The sequence below is a fragment of the Marmota flaviventris genome, chromosome 2 (genome assembly GCF_047511675.1).
Source record: "Marmota flaviventris isolate mMarFla1 chromosome 2, mMarFla1.hap1, whole genome shotgun sequence".
Classification (NCBI taxonomy): domain Eukaryota; kingdom Metazoa; phylum Chordata; class Mammalia; order Rodentia; family Sciuridae; genus Marmota; species Marmota flaviventris.
The window spans coordinates 33,040,087-33,063,280 of record NC_092499.1 but is presented as its reverse complement, the minus strand read 5'-3'; the positions used below and the strand labels follow the sequence as shown (position 1 = coordinate 33,063,280).

The window sequence follows — 23,194 nt, the reverse complement described above, 5'->3', positions numbered from 1 at the left end:
GTCAGAAGGCCAGCTCAGATTCAATAGTAGGGGAAATAAACTTGACAAGAAGAGTGACAAAGTCATACTGCATAAAGGAATGAGGAATAGGAGGCATTACTGTGGCCAACTCTGGAACCAATCTTCCACAGCACACAGGAGAAATAGTTAAAATGTAAAATGTATGCAGCGCTTATCTGCTCACAATTAGGCTCACACTCTTTGCTAGATGTTGTTGCCCTCCTTCACCACACTGCTTAGGATTCTAAATGTAGAGTGGCCAAGTGTGGGCAGACAGTGGTTTTCTTTTGAGCAGCAAACTTGTTATGATGAGTCTAGAAAAAAATCCTTTAAGCAGAACATGCTAAGTGACCTTCCTGTGCTTCCAAAAATTTTCCAAAGTTGATGTGAAAGCAAAGATTTTTAGCAGCTGCCCTTGATTTGGTTGACTTTCAAGAGTACATACCTGGGGGCTGGGATTGTGGCTCAGTGGTAGAGTGCTCACCTAGCACATGTGAGGCCCTGGGTTCGATCCTTAGCACCATATAAAAATAAATAAAATAAAGGTATAGTGTCCAACTACAACTAAAAAAAAAATTTTTTTAAAAAAGAGTATCTTCTTGGGCTGGGGATGTGGCTCAAGCGGTAGTGCGCTCACCTGGCATGTGTGTGGCCCAGGTTCGATCCTCAGCACCACATACAAACAAAGATGTTGTGTCCGCCGAAAACTAAAAAAAAATAAATAAATATTAAAAAAATTCTCTCTCTCTCTCTCTCTCTCACTCTCTCTTTAAAAAAAAAAAAAAGAGTAACTTCTTGGTCTGGGGCTGTAGCTCAGGGGCAGAGCACTTGTCTACCATGTGTGAGGCACTGGGTTTGATCCTTAGCACCATGTAAAAATAAAACAAATGAAATAAAGACATGCTGTCCATCTACAACTACAATTTTTTTAAAAAAATAGTACCTACCTGTGCTACTTTTTATTATTTTTTTTAGTTGTAGATGGACATAATACCTTTATTTATTTTAATGTGGTGAAGATTGAATCCAGTGCCTCACATGTGCTATGTGAGTACTCTACCACTGAGCCACAAATCCAGCCTTGTATTACCTTTTTGTAGTCCTTTGTATGATGGGTGACAGACCAGACCTAACAAATCTGAAATTCTAGCAAGTCCTCCACTAGAAAACCTTTAATTTCCTAGACAATAATGCTTATGATGTTTAAGGGTCAATCTTAAAATTCTGTCTTTAAGATGAAATCACCCCCAAACCATTTTTTATAGTGCTGGGATGGGATGGAACCCAGAGGTTTGCCACTGAGCTACATTCCGGGCCCTTTCTTATTGTTTTGGAACAGGGTTTCACAAATTTTTCAAGATTGGTCTTGAACTTATGATCCTCCTGCCTCAGGCTCCAAGTAGTTGGGATTACAGGCAACCCTCTTCATCTTCTACAAGGTTATATTCAGTAATCTTGTTCCCCATCAAGATTATTTAATCTTGGGGTTGTGGCTCAGCGGTACAGCGTTCCTCTTACACGCACGGGACCCTGGGTTCAATCCTCAGCACCACGTAAAAAATAAATCAGTGAAATAAAGGTATTGTGTCCAACTATAAAATAAATATTTAAAAAAAGATTAATCTTATTAGTACATACTTTTTATATATTTCATTTCTGTGTGTTAATGACCTTGAAAGAACAACAATTTTGGGGCTGGGGATGTGGTTCAGTAGTAATGCACCTGCTTAGCATGCATGAGTTCTGGGTTCAATCCCTAGTGTGCACACATTCACACACACACACACACACACACACACACTCATGCAAAGTGATAGTATCAAGAACCAAGTTTGTGAACAAGTAATTCTAACAGTGCTGTAATACAGCAATAATGGGATGATCTCACCTCTGTAACAATACATATGCCTAAACAAAGGGTCACTCAGGATACAACCCAAACTAAAGAACAAAAGTGAAGCGTTACCTGTGAACTTTTCCTGAGGTTAATTGTTAGATCCAGGTTATTAAAGGAAACAAAAACCCTTAGGTAGAGGTGTCTGCTTGAGTAATCTTCCATAACCTCTTGCTAGCCAACTGTCTAATAGTATTTCAATTAAGGAACATAGTACGTTGCGTTCAATTAAGAGTAATCCTGATGATTAAATGTCCAGAGGTGTCCACGTGAGCCCATATTCACTTCTGTGTCCTCTACTTAAATGCTCATACAAAGTTACACTTATCAAAAGATAGTGTAAATTTCTTAAGTCAGGAGATGAAAATGAACATTTTGATCGCTACTAAGTCTTCACAGTACTTAGCATGTAGTGAGTGAGTGGTTAGTCACTGCATAAATACTTTCTGAATAAATCGATGAAACCCTCACATTCTAGGATACATGTAGCTTACTTCTAAATAGCTCCCCCCATATTCACCCTTCCTTTCATTACTATCTGCAAATAGCATTGAATTAAAGTCCTTTCATCAGCTAAAATAGACTATTAACTATTCTTCCTGTCTCCAAATTCTCCTCCTTTCCCACCTCAATACATCTGAAATACCAGCTTAATCTTAAAACATTCCCATTCTCAAACACTAAATGTTCCCTGTTGTCTTCTGAATAAATTTATTTTTATTCTGAATAAATTTACTCAGGTAAGATGTACCTTCTGCAATTTGGTATCAGATCTGAAAGATAAATTTTCTCCTAATATTCTAAAGCACAAATATTAATGTCCCAACTAATCTGGATTGGCAGAACTTATATCACACTTACCTTAATCTAGATGTTTTCATCATGTCTTTGGCTTGGTATTCCCTCCTGCAGCTTCACCTACTGAAGCCCTAGCTGTCACTTTAAGCCTGAGTCTTTCCAGTGCCTTCCTAAATCATCTGGGCTTGGAGTCCTCCTATATATGTGTGTGTGTGTGTGTGTGTGTGTGTGTATATATATATATATATATATATGTATATATTTTTTTTAATTAAGCCAGGTGTGGTATGTAATACATGTTACATATATACACATATGTAATACCAGTGCTTAGGAGGTTGTGGCAGGAGGATCATAAGTTCAAGGATCAACCTCAGCTTAGGCCCTAAGCAACTTGGTGAGATCCTGTCTCAACAATAACAAGGGCTGGTAAAGTACCACTGTGTTCAATCCCCAGGCCCAAAAATAAGTAAATATTTATTTTTGTGTGGTATTGGGGGATTGAACCCAGGGGCTGTCTCCTGCGCTGATCCCTAGCTCTTTTTATTTATTTTTAATTTTTACTTTTTTTTTTTTGCACCAGGGGTTGAACTCAGGGGCACTTGACCACTGAGCCACATCCCAGCTCTTTTTTGTATTTTATTTAGAGACAGGGTCTCACTGAGTTGCTTAGTGCCTTGCTTTTTGCTGAGGCTGGCTTTGAACTAGTGATCCTCCTGCCTCAGCCTCCCAAGCAGCTGGGATTACAGGCATGCGTCACTGCGCCTGGCCCCAGATCTTTTTAATTAATTTATTTGATACTGTGAATGTACCCATTGGTGCTCTACCACTGAGCTTTACCCCAAAAGTCTTTTATTTATTTTTTATTCAAGACAGGTTTTCCCTAAGTTGTTTAAGGCCTAAGCTAAGTTGCTGATGCCAGCCTTGAACTTGAGATCCCCCTACCTCAGCCAACGGAGTTGCTGGGATTACAGGTGTGGGTCACTGCATGCAATTTACATTTACTTTTTTGGGGGGAGGAGGGATTACCAGGGATTAAACAAAGGGGCACATCCCTAGCCCAATTTTGTGTTTTATTAAATACAGGGTCTTACTGAGTTGCTTAGCACCTGCTTTTTGCTGAGGCTGGCTGGCTTTGAACTCATGATCCTCCTGTCTCAGTCTCCTGAGGCGCTGGAATTACAGGCGTTACATTTACTTTTAAAAGCCTATGCTGGGGTGGGGCAGGGGAGGAGTGGGTGCTTTAAAGATGGTTCTTCATTAATAAGTTGGATCCTAAACCTTAACCAGACTAGAAACTCTTTGAAAACAAACTATGACTGTCAAACTTTTTTTTTTCTGACAGTGTTTGATATTATGTGGACATTAGATCAATGATTCCCAATGTTTCCATTCAAAACACCAATTAAAACACACAGACAGGGTCTGGGGTTGTGGCTCGGTGGCAGAGCGCTTGCCTAGCATATGTGAGGCACTGGGTTCAATTCTGAGCACCACATATCAATAAAGAAAAAAGGTCCATTGACAATTCAAACAAACAAACAAAAAACACCACATACACCTTCTGCAAAGTTTAGTACAAAGAAGTGCACATACCAAAATGTTTGACTCAATTTTCACAACTGAACACACTCATTCAAGTAGCTCCCATAAGACTCAATGCAAATCAGAACCTAAGAAACCCCATTTTAATAATTTACATGCAGTAATTATAGAGGTAAGAAAAGTAAAAATATATATAAAGTAAAAGTATGTATTTCTAGACTTTTTATGTCTACTCCATCAGCGGGCCCAACGACCTCCCACCATATGTATACATTCTTACCCACCACCCCTGACTGAAGACCACTGAAATAGGGTGGTTTTTTTGTTTTTTTTTTTTTTTTGGTGTGTTTTTGATGTGTGTGTGGGGGTGGTGGAAATGAATGTATGGAAACATAAACCTACCACACCTCCACACCTCCAATGAAAAAGGTGTTAGTACCAAACTGTAAAGGAACTAGCGGTCGTTTTAAAAAGACATAGGCGCAGTACTAACTGCGTTATCTTAGCCTACGTCCGCCCTCAGGACTAATTTCCTACTGTTCAACATGGCCGCATGCGCGTCTCTAAGCAACATGGCCGCTCTGCCAGGCACCAACATGGGAGGCACAGCTTCATGGCGCCCGGAAGCACAAAAGAGCCCTCACAAGGAATACATCTGCTATTCTGTCAACACCTAAAGTGGCTTTAATTGCAACTTCCCCACCTGACCGCGAAACCGGAAGTGGCCTTTGGACTTGTGAATCTCCAGGGATTTGTTTCCGGTTAGTCTTCGGGTGTCCGCGTGAGAATTGAATGTATCTTCCAGCAAGGGCTGGGAGGTGCTAGTCCTCCGCGCCTGATTCGAGTGAGTCCGGGCTGCGAGGCCAGGATGTCGGACACGTGGAGTTCTATCCAGGCCCACAAGAAGCAGTTGGACTCGCTTCGGGAGAGATTGCAGCGGAGGCGGAAACAGGACTCGGGGCACTTGGGTGAGGCGCGGGGCAGTCGGGGGCCAGGTTTGGCCAGGGAGGGAGGGAGAGGGCCCTGGAGAAAAACACAGCTCCGGAGTCAGCGTCCTTGCCCAGCGGCCGTTTCTCTGATGCCTCATACATTGGCATCCTTTTCTCCCCTTCAGCCACACAGACCGTCATTCTCCTGCAGGCAGTTCGCACTTCCTCTCCACCCCGGGCCTTTTTCCTCTAGCTAACAAACCGAACCGACGCGGGATCTCTTCCCTCGTCCAACTTCCCACTCCTCTTAAGTATGTGAGAATATCGCCTTTGCGAGGTCCTTTAGTCTTCTGTCCCGCGTAGTAGCAAGCCCCCTTTTTTGTTGCTACTATGGTGCTTTGTTCTTCCTTCGGTTATAGAGAGACTGCACAAAAGCGGTCGTTTCTTTTTGACTATAGGTACAGTGAGCAGGACTGTGCTCACTTTCATCCACTGTGCCCACAGTTAAGTGGCCCGCACAGGGTACTCTCTAACTAGGTAGGTGTTGCTAAAAGAGTAGGGAAACTGACATTTACATAGCGAGCAAGAATCTGAAAACATTTAGTTTTTGGTTTTCAAAATTTCTCCTTTCCTACTTATGACAGTCATGACTTGAAGTAACTTGAACTTGAAGTAACTGGAGATTTTCAAGTTCAACCCTAATTTTCTTCCATCCCCAGCGCAGACCTTAAATTACTTAAGGCAAATCAATTGCAGAGTTCTGTGAGGACAGTGAATTCATACCACCTTGTGGCAGTTTGTTCCATTTTCTATCAGTATTGTCAACTCCATCTTTAAATCTTGCTTTGATTAGGTTCAGGTACTCATATTCTGCTACCTAGATCAGAAGATGTACTGGCAGGATTTTCACACCATGATTAATATTGCTTAATTAATTAATATTACAGTGTTTTCATGAGTCTAGTTAGATAAAAATAAGATGCTGCCCTCAAGGAGTTTAAAATATAGTTGAGAATCAAGGATAGATACTAATAAAAAGTCAGAAGCAAACATGCAATCCCAGCAAATCGGAAGGCAGAGGTAGAAAAATTGAAAATTCAAGGACTGCCTGGACAATTTAGGGAGACCCTGACTCAAAAAATAAAAAGGGCTGGGGATGTAGCTCAGTGGTACAGTGCCTCTGGGTTCTATCTCTTAGTACTGGAAAAGTAAGAAACACAATATCATATGTAAGATTCAAATGAATGGATCCAAGCTATATGGTTAAGAAAGAATAAGATCTAGTATAGACAGTGAAGCCATTATAGTGAAGTTGGCACTTCAGTTGGTTTTGGGCTATGTAGAACTTACATTTTTATTATTTATTTACTTACTTTTTTTTTTTTTGGTGATGCTGGGGATTGAACCCAGAGCCTTCCTTGTACATTCGAGGCAAACACTCTACCAACTGAGCTATATCCCTAGTCTTACTGTCTTATTTTTTAATAAAAAGTTAAGAGGGCAGTATAGTAAAGGAAGAAGTGCAGACATAGGATGTGGGAATAAGTAGTAGTCAAGCTTTAGAGTAATTACTGAATTCCCATGTTGGTATATAAACTTGAATATCTCTGACTGGTAAATCCAGTTTACTCTGTGTTTTGTTTTTTTCTTGTTTTTGTATTCATTGGTTTCCCATTTTTAAAAATCTTTTTCCTTTTTTATTTATGATACTAGGGATTGTACCCAGGACCATTTTACCTCTAAACTGTATCCTCAGTTCCCCCTCACCCCCCTCCCCCTTTTTAAAAAATATTTTTTGGTTATGAATAGACCTTTATTTTTTTGTTTATATGTGGTGCTGAGAATTGAACCCAGTGCTTCACACATGCTAGGCAAGTGCTCTACCACTGAGCTACAACCCTTTTTATTTCTATTTTGAGACAGTGTCTTGCTAAGTTGCCCAGGCTGCCCACTAACTGGCCGTCCTCCTGCCTCAGCCTGCCAAGTAGATGGAATTACAAGTGTTCACCACTTCTTAGACTCCCTAGTTTCTTTTATCCATATTAATTTTATATAGAAAATAATGCTTAATTTTACTTTTTTTGTTTTTGTACTGGAGATTGAACTCGGGTATTCAAACACTGAACCGCATTCCCAGCCCTATTTTGTATTTTATTTAGAAACAGGGTCTCACTGAGTTGCTTAGCACCTTGCTTTTGCTGAGGCTGATTTTGGACTTATGATCCTCCTGTCTCACCTCCCGAGCCACTGGGATTACAGACGTGCCACCACACCTAGCTCCAGCTCTTTTTAATTTTATTTATTTATTTTGATACTGGGAATTGAACCCAGGGGTACCTAACCCCTGAGCCACACACACAACCCTTTTTATTTTATATATATATATATTTAGTTGCAGTTGGACATAATACCTTTATTTTATTTATTTATTTTTATTTGGTGCTGAGGATCAAACCCAGCACCTTGCATGTGTTAGGTGAGTGCTCTACCACTGAGCCACAAATCCAGCCCCCTTTTTATTTTTTGAGACGGGGTCTTGCTAAGTTGCTTAGGGCCTCACTAAGTTTGGCCTCAAACTTCTGATTCTCCTGTTTTAGCCTCTCAGGTTGATGGGATTACAGGTGTGTGCCACCAAGCCTGGCCCTTAGCGCTGTTTTAAAACTATTTTGAAATAGGCCTTGAACTTGCGATACTCCTGCCTCAGCTTCCCAGGTAGCTAGGATTATAGGCATGTGCCACCATACCCTGCTAATATTTTCTGTGAGAAAATTTGCCCGACCACTTTAAAATTTTAACATGATGAGAAAATCATGTATGAGCAAACAGGGTTTCTGATATATATATATGTATGTGTGTGTGTATATATATATATATATATATATTTTTTTTTTTTTTTTTTAATCTTTATTTTATATTTATGTGGTGCTGAGGATTGAACCCAGTGCCTCATGCATGCTAGGCAAGCACTCTATCTCTGAGCCACAATCCCAGCCCAGGGTTTCTGTTATTCTAACATTTCCTTATTTACTAGTTGCATGCAAGCTCACTTGTGTTGAAAAAACCACTTTGTAGAGAAACAGATTGTATGTAGGTGATGTATTAATAATTAAGTCAGAGAAAAACCTGTTCTGTAGAGGGTTTTTGTGCCTGCCAAAGACCTTCAAGTGTTCATCAGGTATGCAGCACTGAGATGTAGGCTGTATGAGTGAGTTGCTTTATTAGCATAAAAGAAGGGCTAATATTCCATTCTTGTTATAACTAGAAACTCAACAATTACCATACTGCATTTGGGCACTGTCAGTTAACTAACTTTTCAATTTAGGCATTTCTGTAAGAGGCAATATAGTCTTGTTTTGTCACCTCTCCATATTTTCCACTTAGAGAACCCATCACTATTTTAGTCCCCTGAGCCTCTTTTGCAGCATAGAAGAATGTGACAGCCTTGGGTAAGTACATTTCTTCTATGGATATTTACTAACTTTAGTATGAAATAATTTTTTTTTTCATTCAGCAATAGCAGTTGGGAAAAGATACCTGAGAATTCAAGTAGTCATTTCTACAAAGTGACCTACAATGTTAATTTTTATAGACTATTAAATCAGTGTATTGTATTAATGTATTAATGTACTTTTTGTGTAGTTCTCTTTCATTTTTTTTGTGACAAGTCATCCTCTATTTGTGGTTTGTTTTATGGTTTTAATTGTTCTTCACCATACCTTTTTATGCTGTTTCTGTTTCTAAATGCATACTCTTTAGATGAAGAATGATTCTTTTTTCTTTTTTTATTTTTTGCAGTGCTGGCGATCAAACCCAGGTCTTGATTATGCCAGATAAGTGCTCTACCACAGAGCTACATCCCCAGCCCTAGGTGGATGATTCTAATTGCTCCTAGTTATTTTAAATTGTATTTTATTTTTCTTTTATATTAATCACATTTTGGTTTCAACCAAACTTAGAGCCTTGGTACTTTCATCCAGTGCTAAACTGTTTAATCATTTTAAATTGTATTCTTCCTTGAATGTAAATATTCTTTTTCAGAGGTAAATATTTTGACTTGTATATTCACCTTGTAGATTCCAAAAGAATTTTTTAGGTTGAAATTAAACAGATATTATTTCCTGACCCAGAACTTTGACCCATTTTGGGGGGTTGTATGGGAATACATAGGGATGAAATATAAATTAATCAGTGTGTCACTGTCCTCTTTGTTTTGATTATTCCAAAGTGTATATTTCTTTGGTTTTTAGGATTTTTAGGAAAACACTGTGGAACACAACTTTATTAGTTTATTAATCACAGTTTGTTCATATAATATGTAACCAAAAGCTTGATAAAATTTAGATTATTCAGTTCTCTCACAGGAACTAAAAAATTTTCCTAACAATCGTGGCTTTGTAGTATTACTGAAATCTAATATTCAAGTAGTTATTACTGAGCTCTATGTTTAAAGACAGGGATTTTAAAAAATGAACTAAAATACATCCATATCATTAATGAATATAAAATATTATGAGCAAAGACTCATTGAAAGACTACTGTTAGCTTGGCATTTGTATTAGTATGTTTTTGTAACTGTAAATAAATATTGGACACACACTACTTTATAAGGAAAAGAGATGAGGCTGGGCATGGTAGGATATTGCCTGTTATTGACATATCTCATAATTGAAAACTTGGAACCAATTGGTTAAGATGCAGATACACAGATGTTCCAGCCAATAATCTGTGCTTTGCTATTTGCTATTCCAGTCTCCAAAATTGTGAGCAGTAAACCTCTTTCCCTCCAACCCTCACTCCCTTCCTTCCTATCTTCCCTTCTCTAAAACTGTGGGCTAAATAATTTTTCCTTCTTCAGCACTAGGAATTGAACATGGGCATTCTACCTTTGGACAATACCACCATGCCTTTTAATCTTTTATTTTGAGACAGAGTCTAAGTTGCTGAGATTGGCTTCAGACTTGCAATTCTCCTGCCTCAGCCTTCCAAGTCAGCTGGATTACAGACACACACCATCATGCTTGGCTATCATTTTTTTCTTTTTGTGGGGAGAGGTTAGTAGGGATTGAACCCAGTGCGCTTTACCACTGAACTATATCCCGAGTCCTTTTTTTTTTTTAGTATTTATTTTTTAGCTGTACACAATACCTTTATTTTGTTTGTTTATTTTTATGTAGTGTTGAGGATTGAACACAGGGCCTCATGCATGTCAGGTGAGCACTCTACCACTGAGCCACAACTCCAGCCCTATCCCGAGTCCTTTTTATTATTTTAGTCTTCCTTTTTTTTCCTTTTGTTTTAAGTCACCTCCTTCCCCAACCCTCTGAATTGTCCTGGTGCTCCAACCTCACATATTTCCCTAAAGCTTGGGACTTTTAGGCCCTGTCTACTGGTCCTCTTGTTATCTGCCTTCCACCACCCAGTGGGTGAGCCACTGGCAAGATTCAAGGGCCTGAGTCTGGCTCTCCAGAGAGTACTACAGGCTGCTCCCCGACTTCCCAGAAATCGCCGAGTTGCAACTGAATCTCTCAGGCACCATTGGTTCCTGTTCTGTCATAACCACAGTGATCTGAGTTCGGAACAAGTGATCAGATCTATTAAAACCATCTGATGGCCCTTGTCTTATTCCCAGGGCCTTTGCTTGCTTCCTTAGGGCAATCTCCATACTAGCAGTGGTGCATTTGTCCTTGGGATTTCTGGCTCCTGTTTCTTTTCCCCTACTCCTCAGCCATAGGCTATAGGCCAGTTTTTGCTCTCCCGTAGCCTCTGGCTCTCAAGGGCCCAACAGACAGTGATTTTGAAAGAAAGTGGGCACAATCCCAGCAATTTGAGAGGCTGAGGCAGAAAAATTTCAAGTTTGAGGCCAGCCTCAGCATCTTAATGAGATCCTATCTCAAAAATTAAAAAAGGACTGGGGCTGGGGTTGTGACTCAGTGGCAGAGCACTTGCTTAGCATGTGTGAGGCACTGGGTTCAATTCTCAGCATTGCATACAAATAAATAAAGACCTGTTTACAACTAAAACAAGTCCCCCAAAAAAAAAAAAAATTAGAAAGGGCTGGGCATATGGCTCAGTGGCAAAGTGTCCATGGGTTCAGTCTTTAATACCAAAAAAAAAAAAAAGAAAGTGGAGTCAGAGAGCCCACAAATCCACCAGGGTCACTCAGAGCAGGGGGAGTGGAAAGAGTAGCAGAGTTAGCCCTGGGCTGCTGCCCTGGCTGCCAGAAGCCAGCATGACCTGCTAATCCCTTAGTTTTTATTTTGAGACAGGTTCTCACTAAATTGCTGGTGCTGTCCACCTCCTGGCTACCATTTCTTTATAATGAATACTTTCAAAATCCTTTTTTCTAGCTTTTATGAAGCATATTTTGTTCATTAACTATAGTTGGATATTTGGGTTACTTCCATCTTTTGGCTATGGTAAACAGTGCTGCTTTGAATCAGGGGGTATGAATATTTCTTCAAGTTCGTACTTTAAGTTTGGGGGATAGGTATCCAGAAAAAGTGGATTTGCTGGATCAAATGGTAATTACATTTTTAAATTTTTTGAGTAATCACTATGCTATTTTCCACAGCATATTTTATATTCTCACTAATAGTACACAAGAGGCCAGGTGTGGTTGTGCATATCTGTAATCCCAGTGACTTGGGAGGTTGAGGCAGGAGGATTGCAAGTTCAAGGCCAACCTGGGCAACTTAGTTAGACCCTGTCTCAAAATAAAAAATTTTAAAAAGGACTGGGATACCTCAGTGGTAGAGCACCCCTGGGTTCAAAACTCTGGCACCAAAAAAACTTGAGGAAAGAAAGCTAAATCCTGAGCACAGATGTGTACACCTGTTATCCCAATGACTCAGGAAATCAAGGCAGGAGGCTCATGAGTTCAAGATCCTTGCTGCAAGGTGGCACATGCCTGTAATCCCAGCAGCTCTGTAATCCCAGCAGCTCTGTAATCCCAAAGGTTTGGGGCTGAGGCAGGAGGAGCACGAGTTCAAAGCTAGGCTTAGCAATTTAATGAGGCACTTAGCAACTCCGTGAGACTCTGTCTTTAATAAAATATAAAAAAATGGGCTGAGGATGTGGCTCAGTGGTTAAGCATCCCTGGGTTCAACGCCCAGTACCAAAAAAAAAAAAAGGAACCCAAGAGGAGTGGGATGGGGGGCAAGGTCAGCATTTGGTCCTAGACTAACTTTTTACTGTACTTCTACCATAGGAATATTTTAATTCAAATTTAAATTTATTAGACTCATAGGATCTTTGAATTACAAGAAACTAATAATCACCAGTGTAATTCTGTCCAGTGAAGGAATTTTGTTTATACTCTGTTAAGTGTGCTAATAGCAATTGTCACTTACATTTCTTACATATATTTTTAGCTTAGGTCAGTTACTCTGAAACTCTTTTCTCATCCAGACCTTCAAAGTGCTTCTGTGACCCTTCCATGTATACAGCACCTCTTTGACAAAACAAAACAAGGAATTTAGTTCTGTTTGCAAAAGTTCCAGTCTAAGATTCAGCAGAACATAAAGGAATCATAAGCAAGGTGAAGAAAGTTCTATCAATTACTTGACAGTTGCAGCTGATACTGAATTGTGGCATCTTGTTTTTCAAATAGAATACAACTTTTTTAAACCTTATTTTTTTATAAAATGTAACTGTTCTAGGAAAGTGTTGTAGTTCAACTCCAATTTTTTTGGAACCTATGAGTTAAATTTTACCAAATTCAGTTAAATCCATAAAAAATTAAAAGTCCTGCCTGAAAAAGATAATCTGTTAGCAGTTTATATTGTTGAAAGTATTTTTGACTTTTATTAAAATTTAGATTGTGGAGCTGGTTGTGGTGGCACATGCCTCTAATCCCAGGCTTAGGTAGGAGGATCACAAGTTCAAGGCTAGCCTGGGCAATTTTGTGAGGCCTTAAGCAATATAGCAAATCTTATCTCAGAAAAGAAAAAAAAAATTAGATTGTGGAACTGGGTACAGTAGAGCATACCTGTAATCCCAACAACCCAGGAAGCTGTCAAAAGATTGCAAGTTTAAGGTTAGCCTGGGAAAGCTGGTGAGACCCTTTCTCAAAATAAATAAATACAGAAGGGGCTGGGGATATAGCTCAGTTGGTAGAGTGCTTTCTTTGCATACACAAGGCCCTGAGTTCAATCCCCAGCACCACAAAAAATAAACAAACAAACAATACAAAGGGCTAGGGATATAGTTCAGTGCCCCCCAGCACTCAATTTCTAATAATTCTAATTTACTTCCCTCGAAGCATAGCAAGGGCAAAGAATTAGGAAAATAGTTCTTATTCAACAGAGAAAGTGTAGGGGATTTCCAGAAAAATCCAGGATTATTTTGACAAAGTAGTGAATGCTCAAGTATGAAGGGTAATCTAGTGCTAAAGCTGGTCTGAGAATTTTCTGCATGAAATGAAAGATACGTATGCTGGGAATGGTAGCAAATTTGACTCCTGAAGAATTCATAAGACTGCAGTAGTTACTATTTTATATTTTTACTTTTCTTCACTCTTAGATCTACGTAATCCAGAGGCAGCACTGTCCCCAACCTTCCGTAGTGATAGTCCAGTGCCTACTGCACCCACCTCTGGTGGTCCTAAGCCAAGCACAGCTTCAGCAGTTCCTGAATTAGCTACAGACCCCGAGTTGGAGAAGAAGTTGTTACATCACCTCTCTGATCTCACCTTAACATTGCCCACTGATGCTGTATCGATTTGTCTTGCCATCTCCACGGTAATGACTTAATACAACTGGAATATACCACTTTTTTCTGTTCATGGTCAGTGTGTAATTGCCCTCTTCTCCCTTCCTTCTCTAGCCAGATGCCCCTGCCACTCAAGATGGGGTGGAAAGCCTCCTACAGAAGTTTGCAGCTCAAGAGTTGATTGAGGTGAAGCGAGGTCTCCTACAAGATGATGCACATCCCACTCTTGTGACCTATGCTGACCATTCCAAGCTGTCTGCCATGATGGTTGCTGTGGCAGAAAAGAAAGGCCCTGGGGAGGTAGCAGGGACTATTGCAGGGCAGAAGCGGCGTGCAGAACAGGACTCGGCTACAGTAGCTGCCTTTGCCAGCTCTTTAGCCTCTGGCCTGACCTCTTTAGCATCAGAACCAGCCAAGGAGTCAGCCAAGAAATCAAGAAAACATGCTGCCTCAGATGTTGATCTGGAGATAGAAAGTCTTTTAAACCAACAGTCTACTAAGGAACAACAGAGCAAAAAGGTAGGAATCTTATCAAAGTACTATTACAATATGCTCTGAATTATATATAGCTTTGAATGAGCAGGATTTACTCCTACCGAAAGGTTCAGTCAGAATTGAGGATTGAGAGTAGTGGTTTTCAACTAAGGATGGTTTTACCCCATCCTCACCCCCCCCACCAAAAACATTGACAATATTTGGAGATATTTTTGTCATCACAACATGAGAGTGTGCTACTGGCTTCTGGAAGGTTGAGGCCAGTGATGTTGCTAAATATGCTACAGTGCATAGTAGGACAACCCCCTGCAATAAAGACCTGCTTGGCACAAAATGTCATTAATGCCAAGTCAGGAAACCCTGATTTAGAGAATCTGTAATTGCATCTGTTTGGATCATTAGATCAAGAGACAAGGAATCCAAATATATGAATATTGGATGATATTCATTGGACCAGCAATTACAGAAATTGATTAAAACAGTGCAAAGTAGCAGTATACCAATTTTGAGTTCTCATCTGTTTACTACTTCTAGTTGTATGAGTTTGAACAAGTTAACTTCTCTTAAGCCTTAGTCCTCTTATCTGTAAAATGAAGATAACCACAGTACCCTCCTTTTTTAGTACTGTTGAATTGATTAGGAGTAAACAGTATAGTATTAGCATTATGCCTTGGCTCAGTACTCAATAAGTACAAGTGTTTTTTTGTTTTCCTATGGAAAACAAGTTTAGCTTAATGCTTAGCAGTAGGAATCAAGCTTTTTGTGTTTAATTTTTTTTTTTTTTAAGATATTGATGGACCTTTATTTTATTCATTTATTTGTATGTGGTGCTGAGAATCGAACCCAGTGCCTCACACATGCTAGGCAAGTGCTCTACCACTGAGCCACAACCCCATCCCACCCCCCTTGTAGTTTTACTGTATCCTAAATGCAGGTTTGAGGAAGAACTGAACCCATGAAAGATCTCTTATCCCAGAGCTCAACTTTTCCCAAGTTATTAGCTCATTTATCCTTTAAGACATCAACATCAAATAGAATTTTTTAAGAGTTGATTTGACTTAGACTCTTATGACTAAGGCTGCTTCTGTTATAGGTCAGTCAGGAGATCCTAGAGCTATTAAATACTACAACAGCGAAGGAACAGTCCATTGTTGAAAAGTTTCGTTCACGAGGTCGGGCCCAAGTACAAGAATTTTGTGACTACGGGACCAAGGAAGAGTGCATGAAAGCCAGTGATGCTGATCGACCTTGTCGCAAGCTACATTTCAGGTCTCTTGGGAGGGAATGAGGAGGGATGGATTTCCCACAAGGAGTCATTCCTTTTCAACATATTCCTTGTCTTTGGGTTTATCAGTAGTCCTATAATTTCTGGTTTGTCTTAAGTCCTCCAGACTCTTAAGGTATTACTTTCAGAAGTGGCATGGTGTGGATATAGACTATATACTCCCAAATAGATGGGAAATTTTTTAAGTGCCCCTTTTTAGCAATGCATCTCTGTCTCTTGAGCCACAAAATTAGTTTCTGAAAGGTGGATGATCACAGGAGAAATAGGAACCTAGGGTCTTAAACCAGTGTTTTATTCTGCTCTATAACAAGCCAAGTCCTTTTTGGACTGTTTTCCTTCATAAAGTAGAAAGAAGCTGAGTTTTTGTTTAGAGAGGAATTATAATTATTCTTTAGTGTGAATTATGGTTTTCCACGTCACCTGCCTCTACTCTTAAGTCTTGGAGGAATCTCTAAAACTAGAGAAAATTAGGGAAGTTTTTTTTTTTTTTTTTTAAAGCAAGATTTGGTACAACTTGGAACTTTAACTGTGGTTCTACTTCTGGAGTACCATCTTGATTATTTCCCCTTTTTATTTCCCCAGGCGAATTATCAATAAACACACTGATGAATCTTTAGGTGATTGCTCTTTCCTTAACACATGTTTCCACATGGATACCTGTAAATATGTTCACTATGAAATTGATGCTTGCGTGGATCCTGAGGGTCCTGGCAGCAAGGACCATACACCAAGCCAGGAGCTTGCTCTTACACAGAGTGTTGGAGGTGACTCCAGTGCAGATCGACTCTTTCCACCTCAGGTATTTGCATGCTTAGAAAACTCATTTTGACTTAATGGATTTCTGTCTCAATAGTACAGTCATACATGTAGGAAAGAGGGCATAATTTAGCAACTTGTGTTGCTGGTTGGGAATGAAGTGGGATAGATATAAGGGAGTAGAAAATCAAATGGAAAAGGGATGGGACCATGAATTTAAGAGTGAAGGAAGGGAAGATGACCAAATGCCACCTCACGCAGTGGATCTGTTGTGATATCCGTTACCTGGACGTCAGTATCTTGGGCAAGTTTGCAGTTGTGATGGCTGACCCACCCTGGGATATTCACATGGAGCTGCCCTATGGGACCCTGACAGATGATGAGATGCGCAGGCTCAACATTCCAGTACTGCAAGATGATGGCTTTCTCTTCCTCTGGGTCACAGGCAGGTAATACAGCTCAAAGATATGTAGTTATGAGCAGATATAGTATGGTGAGTACTGGGTTTCCTAGCCCTGCTATTAAATATATGACTGATTTAGACTTTTTTAAGACTTATTTATAACACAAATGATACTATGAATCATATAACTCTGAACTTGCACCTTAAGAAAGGTAATGTCTTATGAGTACTTTTACTGTTTCATTCTTGGATCCACCTTGTTGCTCAGATGGTATCTGTATCTTGCATGTAAATGGTTCACTGAGTATCTACTGGAGGAAAAAAAGGTTTTTTGGGTTTTTTTCCAGAATAAGGATGCTTTACCATTGTGTTACATTTCCAGCCTTTTTATTTATTTTCCAAGACCGGATCTTGCTAAGTTGTGGTCCTTCTGCCTCAGCATCCCAAGTTGGTGGGATCATAGGCATGCAGCACCATGCCCAGCAAAAAAAATTTCTGATCTTAATAACAGATATTTTGAAGGGAGAGAAAAATCAGGGCATACAAGTAATTAATCGTTATTTCTTTTCAGAGCCATGGAGTTGGGCAGAGAATGTCTTAACCTCTGGGGGTAAGTAGCAATTGTGTTGCTTTAAGGGAAATTAATACTTGTTATGTTGTGAGGTAATGTGTTTCCTGCTCCCCAGAATATAGCCGATTCCTTGCCTTTATAGATAATACTGTCCTCAAAACTGTAAAATCTGGTTAAAACTTTAGTTGTCTTATGCCTCACAGTTATGAACGGGTAGATGAAATTATCTGGGTGAAGACAAATCAACTGCAGCGCATCATTCGGACTGGCCGTACAGGTCACTGGTTGAACCATGGGAAGGAGCACTGCTTGGTGAGCAGCAGTATGGTCCTATTCAATAAGAGGAATTGATTTTCTCTATAGAGAAAAAGTTGAAAAATGTAATTTCATAAGGTAATCCTGTTCTCTGTGGTGAGCAGGTTGGTGTCAAAGGAAATCCTCAAGGCTTCAACCAGGGTCTGGATTGCGATGTGATTGTAGCGGAGGTATGTGCTTCCTGAGGCATCCACATCTTTCACATTTACATTATCATTCATGTCAGGTGTATTTTCATCCTAAGTTTTTCTCATATGGATCACAAACATGATAGGGCTAGAACTACAATCTTGGGTAACTTAAAAAGTAGCTATTGGTGTCTTTATTTTTTAGGTTCGTTCCACTAGTCATAAACCAGATGAAATTTATGGCATGATTGAGAGATTGTCCCCTGGCACTCGCAAGATTGAGTTGTTTGGACGACCACACAATGTGCAACCCAACTGGTAAGATGACTGGAGAACAAGCTAGCCCCCAAGGTGCATACTGTTTATAAATAAGGACAGAAATCAACGTGAGCTTCACATCCATTCTGGTAGTTGGTAATGGGCTTCAAAGGATTTAAGTAGCTTAAGCTTGTACTCCAATACTAACTGGAAACCCAACAGTTTCTAGGACCCAAGGCACTATTCTCTCCACTCAGTGCTTGAATCTGTTTCTATGTGCTGTATTAAATCTGCCCCCTGGTGGCTACTAAGAATCTATTCACTCTGTCAACAGTAGTAATATCTTCTATTCCTTTAAAAAACATGTTGTTTGTGTTTTATTTACCCAAGGAGTACTCACTGGCATCAGCAACTTTGTGAAGCAAGCTTGGCTAGGCATCAGTTAGTAACCCTTTGATAATACACATCCAGCTTTTATGTTTTGTTTTTTTATTTGGGGGGTACCTGGGATTGAACTCAGGAATTGAGCCACGTCCCCAGCCCTTTTTTTTTTTTTTGTATTTTACTTAGAGACAGGGTCTCATTGAGTTGCTTAGTGCTTCACAGCTGCTGAGGCTGGCTTTGAACTCATGATCCTCCTGTCTCAGCCTCCCAAGCCGCTGGGATGACAAGCGTGCACCACCATGCCCGGCACATCCCCCGTTTTAACATCAGCATCTGTGCCAATACTTAACTAGTCATGCTACCATATGCTCTTCTGGTGTTATGGTCTTTTAAAATGAACTGACATGAATATTAGATGGGATAAAAGGCAGTCTTAATAAAACATCTTGCATCTTTTAATAATAAAGCCCTTTAATTCCAGGATTTCTGTTTGACATGTTTCAGGATCACCCTTGGAAACCAACTGGATGGGATCCACCTACTAGACCCAGACGTAGTTGCACGGTTCAAGCAAAGGTATCCAGATGGTATCATCTCTAAACCTAAGAATTTATAGAAGCACTTGCTTACAAGATTAAGCACCCAGAGCCATGACTTTGTAGGCTACACTGAAGAATTATATTTGTACAATAGCTTTTCCCCTTATTTAAATAAAGGTTTGTATTATAATTAGGATTTTGAGGTGAAATTCTGGCTTTATTACTTAACAGTGTGTGTTCTTGTACAAACTCATCTCTCAAGTATAATTTCTTCTAAGTAAAATAGGAAATGTTATCTATCTCATTAGGTGATTGTGAGGGTTTTAAACTGATTGCATGGAAAGCCCGGACATGTTGATCATTAAAAAACAAGGTCTGTACAGAATCAAAGTGATTAGCAATTAGTGATTCTTATCCAACCATGGTTGAATAAGGAGGTTCTCTAGGAAAGTATTTTTCAAGTTAAATAAATTTGAGTTTACTTAAGACCATCACCACTAGGGCTATTATGCTCTAAACTTTTACTTATTGTTACAATTGTGTAGTTTTGCTCATCTATTATTCTATAGTTTATTTCCAAGAAAAATCAAGTAAGCTCATCTTAGGAAGTGCCAAGAGTATACAGAGAATTGTCCTGCATTATGCAAATGAAAATACTGCTGTTCTAACATTTAAAAGATATTTTATCCGATAATAGAACTTTTTAAGAAAGGCTTTGGTGAAGCCTCTTATGATAATTTAAGGGTGGGATCTCCCTATTCAAGTTTTGATAACAAGTCAGATGAGGAAGGCTGTTGACTGCAGAAAAGTTATTTGTAAAGAAAAACTCTTGGGTGATGCCATTTTCTCTATAGCTCAATGTGCCTACTGTGCTGAAAACCTTTGTCAAAGCAGTGTAATGATATATTAGTAATGCTATCTCTTATTCATCCCCTGCTTTTTGGGGGAATGCTGAGGATTGAACCTCTCTACCACTGAGCTTTTCCCCTAATCCCTCTTAACCTTTTTAAAATGAATGCACACAGTGGTGTTTTCTCCTAGCATCAAGACTGAATAATTCTCCCATCATTTTAATTATATTTTAGGCAAGTTCTATGACAATTACATCAGAGTTCCTCTAAGCAACCATACCACCACCCCTACAACCCCTATGATTTGCTTATCCATACCCCTTTCGCCCTTTGCTTTGCTGTTTTCCTGATATTTTGCTTATAGTTAAAAGTAAAGAGCAATTCCAGAATACAGCAAACTCCGTGGCCCTGCTCTGTAACTTGGTCTCTGCTAAAGGAAGGAAAAGGGGATAAAGCATGAAGGGACCATCAAAGCTTGATCAGGCACTACCAGAAGCCAAGCTTGAGTTTCAAAACAGACTCTTGGAGTTGTTCCCAGCATATAGATCTTCACTGGCTTGGAGTAGAACAGGAAAGACTATTTCACAAACACCACAGTGTTTGAATTTCTAGAGGCTACCCAGGCCAAGAATACATCCCTAAGAGAGAAAAAGATAACACAAACTTAGAATTACAACCTATATAGGTTCATTTTAACATTCTTAAACAAATAGGTTCCCAGGTAATTTACTGCAGTATCAAAGTGAGATAGTATACTTTTTAAATCAGAGTTAGAGGCAATGTTAATCTACTGTAAAGGACTTGAGATAGGATATACAAATGCCTTGTTTTGTGGATATAGGTAATTCTCAAAAAATTTGGGTAGAGAGAACTGTTTACTCCCTCACACTGAGCACCTTGTTATGCTACTTTCCAATTCCCTAAATGGGGGAATGTAATAAGGATTATGAATCTTAATTCACAATCACTTACCAGCTTAATGTGTCACCTTTATTTTTTAACCTCCCTACCCCCTGTACTAGGGATTGAATCCAGGGGTGCTTAACCAGTGAGCCGTATCCCCAGCCCTTTTTACTTTTTTTTTTTTTTTTTTTAATTTATTTTTTAGTTTTAGGTGGACACAATATCTTTATTTTACATTTATGAGGAGCATGCATGCATACTAGGCAAGCATGATACCCCATCCCCCCCCCTTTACTTTTTATTTTTATTTTTTTGTGATGCTGGCAATTGAACCCAGGGCCTGTGCATGCAAGGCAAGCACTCTACCAACTGAGGTATATCCCCAGCCCTTATTTTTTATTTTTAGACAATCTTGCTAAGTTGTTGAGGCTGGCTCTAACTTGTGATCCTCCTGCCTCAGCCTCCCGAGTTGCTGGGATTCTAGGTGTGTGCCACTGCACCCAGCTAAATCATCTATTTTTTAATGAACATATGTAGGTGAATGTGATAATTATAAAGTGTGAATTGCTAATTATGTCCTCTGGCTGTGTGGCAAATGGCAACTTTTTTGAGGTGCTAGAGTTGAACCTAGGGCCTCTTGCTAGTTAAATACAAGTTACATCATCAGTCCTAAGTTTAAACTTTTTAAAGCAAGGGAACTTTTCTAGTAGCCTCTCATCAGATATAGCAGCCTGCTGTCCATTAGGTAAAAGATAATGCTGATAATATGTTCAATATTACCATGTTTTCCACCACAGGAACTGTAAACTCACCTGCAGTGTTTCACCACACACTCATTGCTGCAGTATTCATTGTCCCAATCCTTACTCACAACGGGAGGGTTCTCACAACCAGACCTTACACAGCGAGGCTGGGGTGAGAGTGTCACAGGAGACCCACTCACCAATTCAACATCCATCTGAGAAGGAGATTCGACCTATGACAAGAAGAGAGCAACAAGATGAATCACATTCTTACTTGCCTGCCAGCTAGCTAGTCAAATTTTATCCTTAGGATCCAATGAGTAAAATATATTCTTTTTATAGGGATAAAGTTCCAGAAAAAGGTGAGTTTGTGGTATCCCCATTTATAGAGCTTTGCAAAGAATGAAATGAAGATTCTCCTCAATAGGGGAAGGCTGGGCATATGCTAATGCTAGTGTTAATGTAATTCATCACTGATTTTTTTCTTTTTGGGTACTGGCGATTGAACTTAGAGGCACTTGACCATATCCCCAGCCCTATTTTGTTTAGAGACAGGGTCTCAATTGTTCAGAGGCTTGCTTTTGCTGAGGCTGGCTTTGAACTCATGATCCTCCTGCTTCAGCCTCCTGAGCCAATGGGATTACAGGTGTGCGCCTGTTTGGGTGAGCCTGGCCTCATCACTGAATTTATTCACACTTAGATGATATTCCTCTGAAAGTATCAAAATTAATATGTGAGTACAGGTTCAGTCAATCTCAACTAGTTGGGGAGGACTAAGACAAAATATATTGCTATTAGAAAAAGTGAAATTTGGAAATCCAGAGTTTCCTGTTGATAGAGTATTACTTTTTTTTTTTTAAATTTTTAATACTTATTTATTAGTTTTCGGCAGACACAACATCTTTGTTTGTATGTGGTGCTGAGGATCGAACCCGGGCCGCATGCACGCCAGGCAAGCGCGATACAGCTTAAGCCACATCCCAGCCCCGAGTATTACTTTTTGAAATGATTATTTAATTGTAGAACCAGAGGAGAGTCTCAGACCTTCACCCAACCCCTCCCCCATCATTTTTTTTGGTGCTGGTGCTAGGAACTAAAAACCCAGGGCCTCACATGTTACCCTAGCCCTCTTTGAGACTTTATGGAACCTAAGCCTTGCTCTTGCAAGGCAAGCACTCTCACTGAGTTATATTTTCAGCCTACTCACTACATATGAACGCATCAAGCTAAGTAATTAAGACCTAGTAGAGGGGCTGGGATTGTGGCTCAGCAGTAGAGCGCTCACCTAGCATGTGTGAGGCCCTGGGTTCGATCCTCAGCACCACATAAAAATAAAAGAGATTGTGTCCAACTACAACTAAAAAATAATATTTAAAAAAAAAATTTTTTTGTAGTTGTAGATGGACATGGACAGCATGCCTTTATTTTATTTGTTTATTTTTATGTGGTGCTGAGGATCGAACCCAGTGCCTCACAAGTACAAGGCAAGCGCTCTACCTCTGAGCCAAGCCCCAGCCCCTAAAAAATAATATTAAAAAAAGGACCTAGTAAAAGTGTAAGTACTTATAACTACAAAGTTTAGGATCCTTGGGGAGACACCTCTAAATAAGAACTATAGGTTATATAATTATTTCTTTCTCATAAAAGCACAGTGTTATCTCTGCTTAACTTACGGAGTGATCTAGGAC

At 39.6% G+C, this 23,194-nt stretch overlaps 2 protein-coding genes and 1 non-coding gene across 3 annotated transcripts in view; 1 reads left to right on the top strand and 2 right to left on the bottom strand.

Annotated features, from left to right (window-relative positions):
* The first annotated feature begins 4,858 nt into the window (after nucleotides 1-4,858).
* On the top strand, nucleotides 4,859-19,205 carry Mettl3 (methyltransferase 3, N6-adenosine-methyltransferase complex catalytic subunit). Its single transcript, XM_027922343.3, has 11 exons — nucleotides 4,859-5,205; nucleotides 13,687-13,904; nucleotides 13,990-14,394; nucleotides 15,464-15,639; nucleotides 16,238-16,454; nucleotides 16,673-16,860; nucleotides 17,386-17,424; nucleotides 17,589-17,697; nucleotides 17,805-17,870; nucleotides 18,034-18,146; nucleotides 18,975-19,205. Exons 1-11 carry the CDS (start codon nucleotides 5,106-5,108, stop codon nucleotides 19,084-19,086), a joined length of 1,743 nt encoding a protein of 580 aa, XP_027778144.2. The 5' UTR covers nucleotides 4,859-5,105; the 3' UTR covers nucleotides 19,087-19,205.
* Nucleotides 6,552-6,627, bottom strand: Trnas-cga (transfer RNA serine (anticodon CGA)). Its single transcript has one exon. It is a non-coding gene; the product is annotated as a tRNA-Ser (tRNA).
* Tox4 (TOX high mobility group box family member 4) overlaps nucleotides 18,904-23,194 on the bottom strand; it is a 19,891-nt gene continuing 15,600 nt past the window's right edge. The window contains exons 8-9 of the mRNA XM_027922342.2: nucleotides 21,576-21,739; nucleotides 18,904-20,498 (exon numbers count right to left, since the gene is read on the bottom strand). Coding sequence (XP_027778143.1) covers nucleotides 20,438-20,498; nucleotides 21,576-21,739 — 225 coding nt within the window. The 3' untranslated portion in view covers nucleotides 18,904-20,437. The remainder of the gene's footprint in view (nucleotides 20,499-21,575; nucleotides 21,740-23,194) is intronic.

Coding starts and splice junctions, on each gene's coding strand:
- Mettl3 (XM_027922343.3), top strand. CDS start 5,106: ATGTCGGACACGTGGAGTTCTATCCAGGCCCACAAGAAGCAGTTGGAC. Junction 5,206..13,686: donor ACAGGACTCGGGGCACTTGG/GTGAGGCGCGGG, acceptor CTTCACTCTTAG/ATCTACGTAATCCAGAGGCA. Junction 17,871..18,033: donor GCGATGTGATTGTAGCGGAG/GTATGTGCTTCC, acceptor TTTATTTTTTAG/GTTCGTTCCACTAGTCATAA.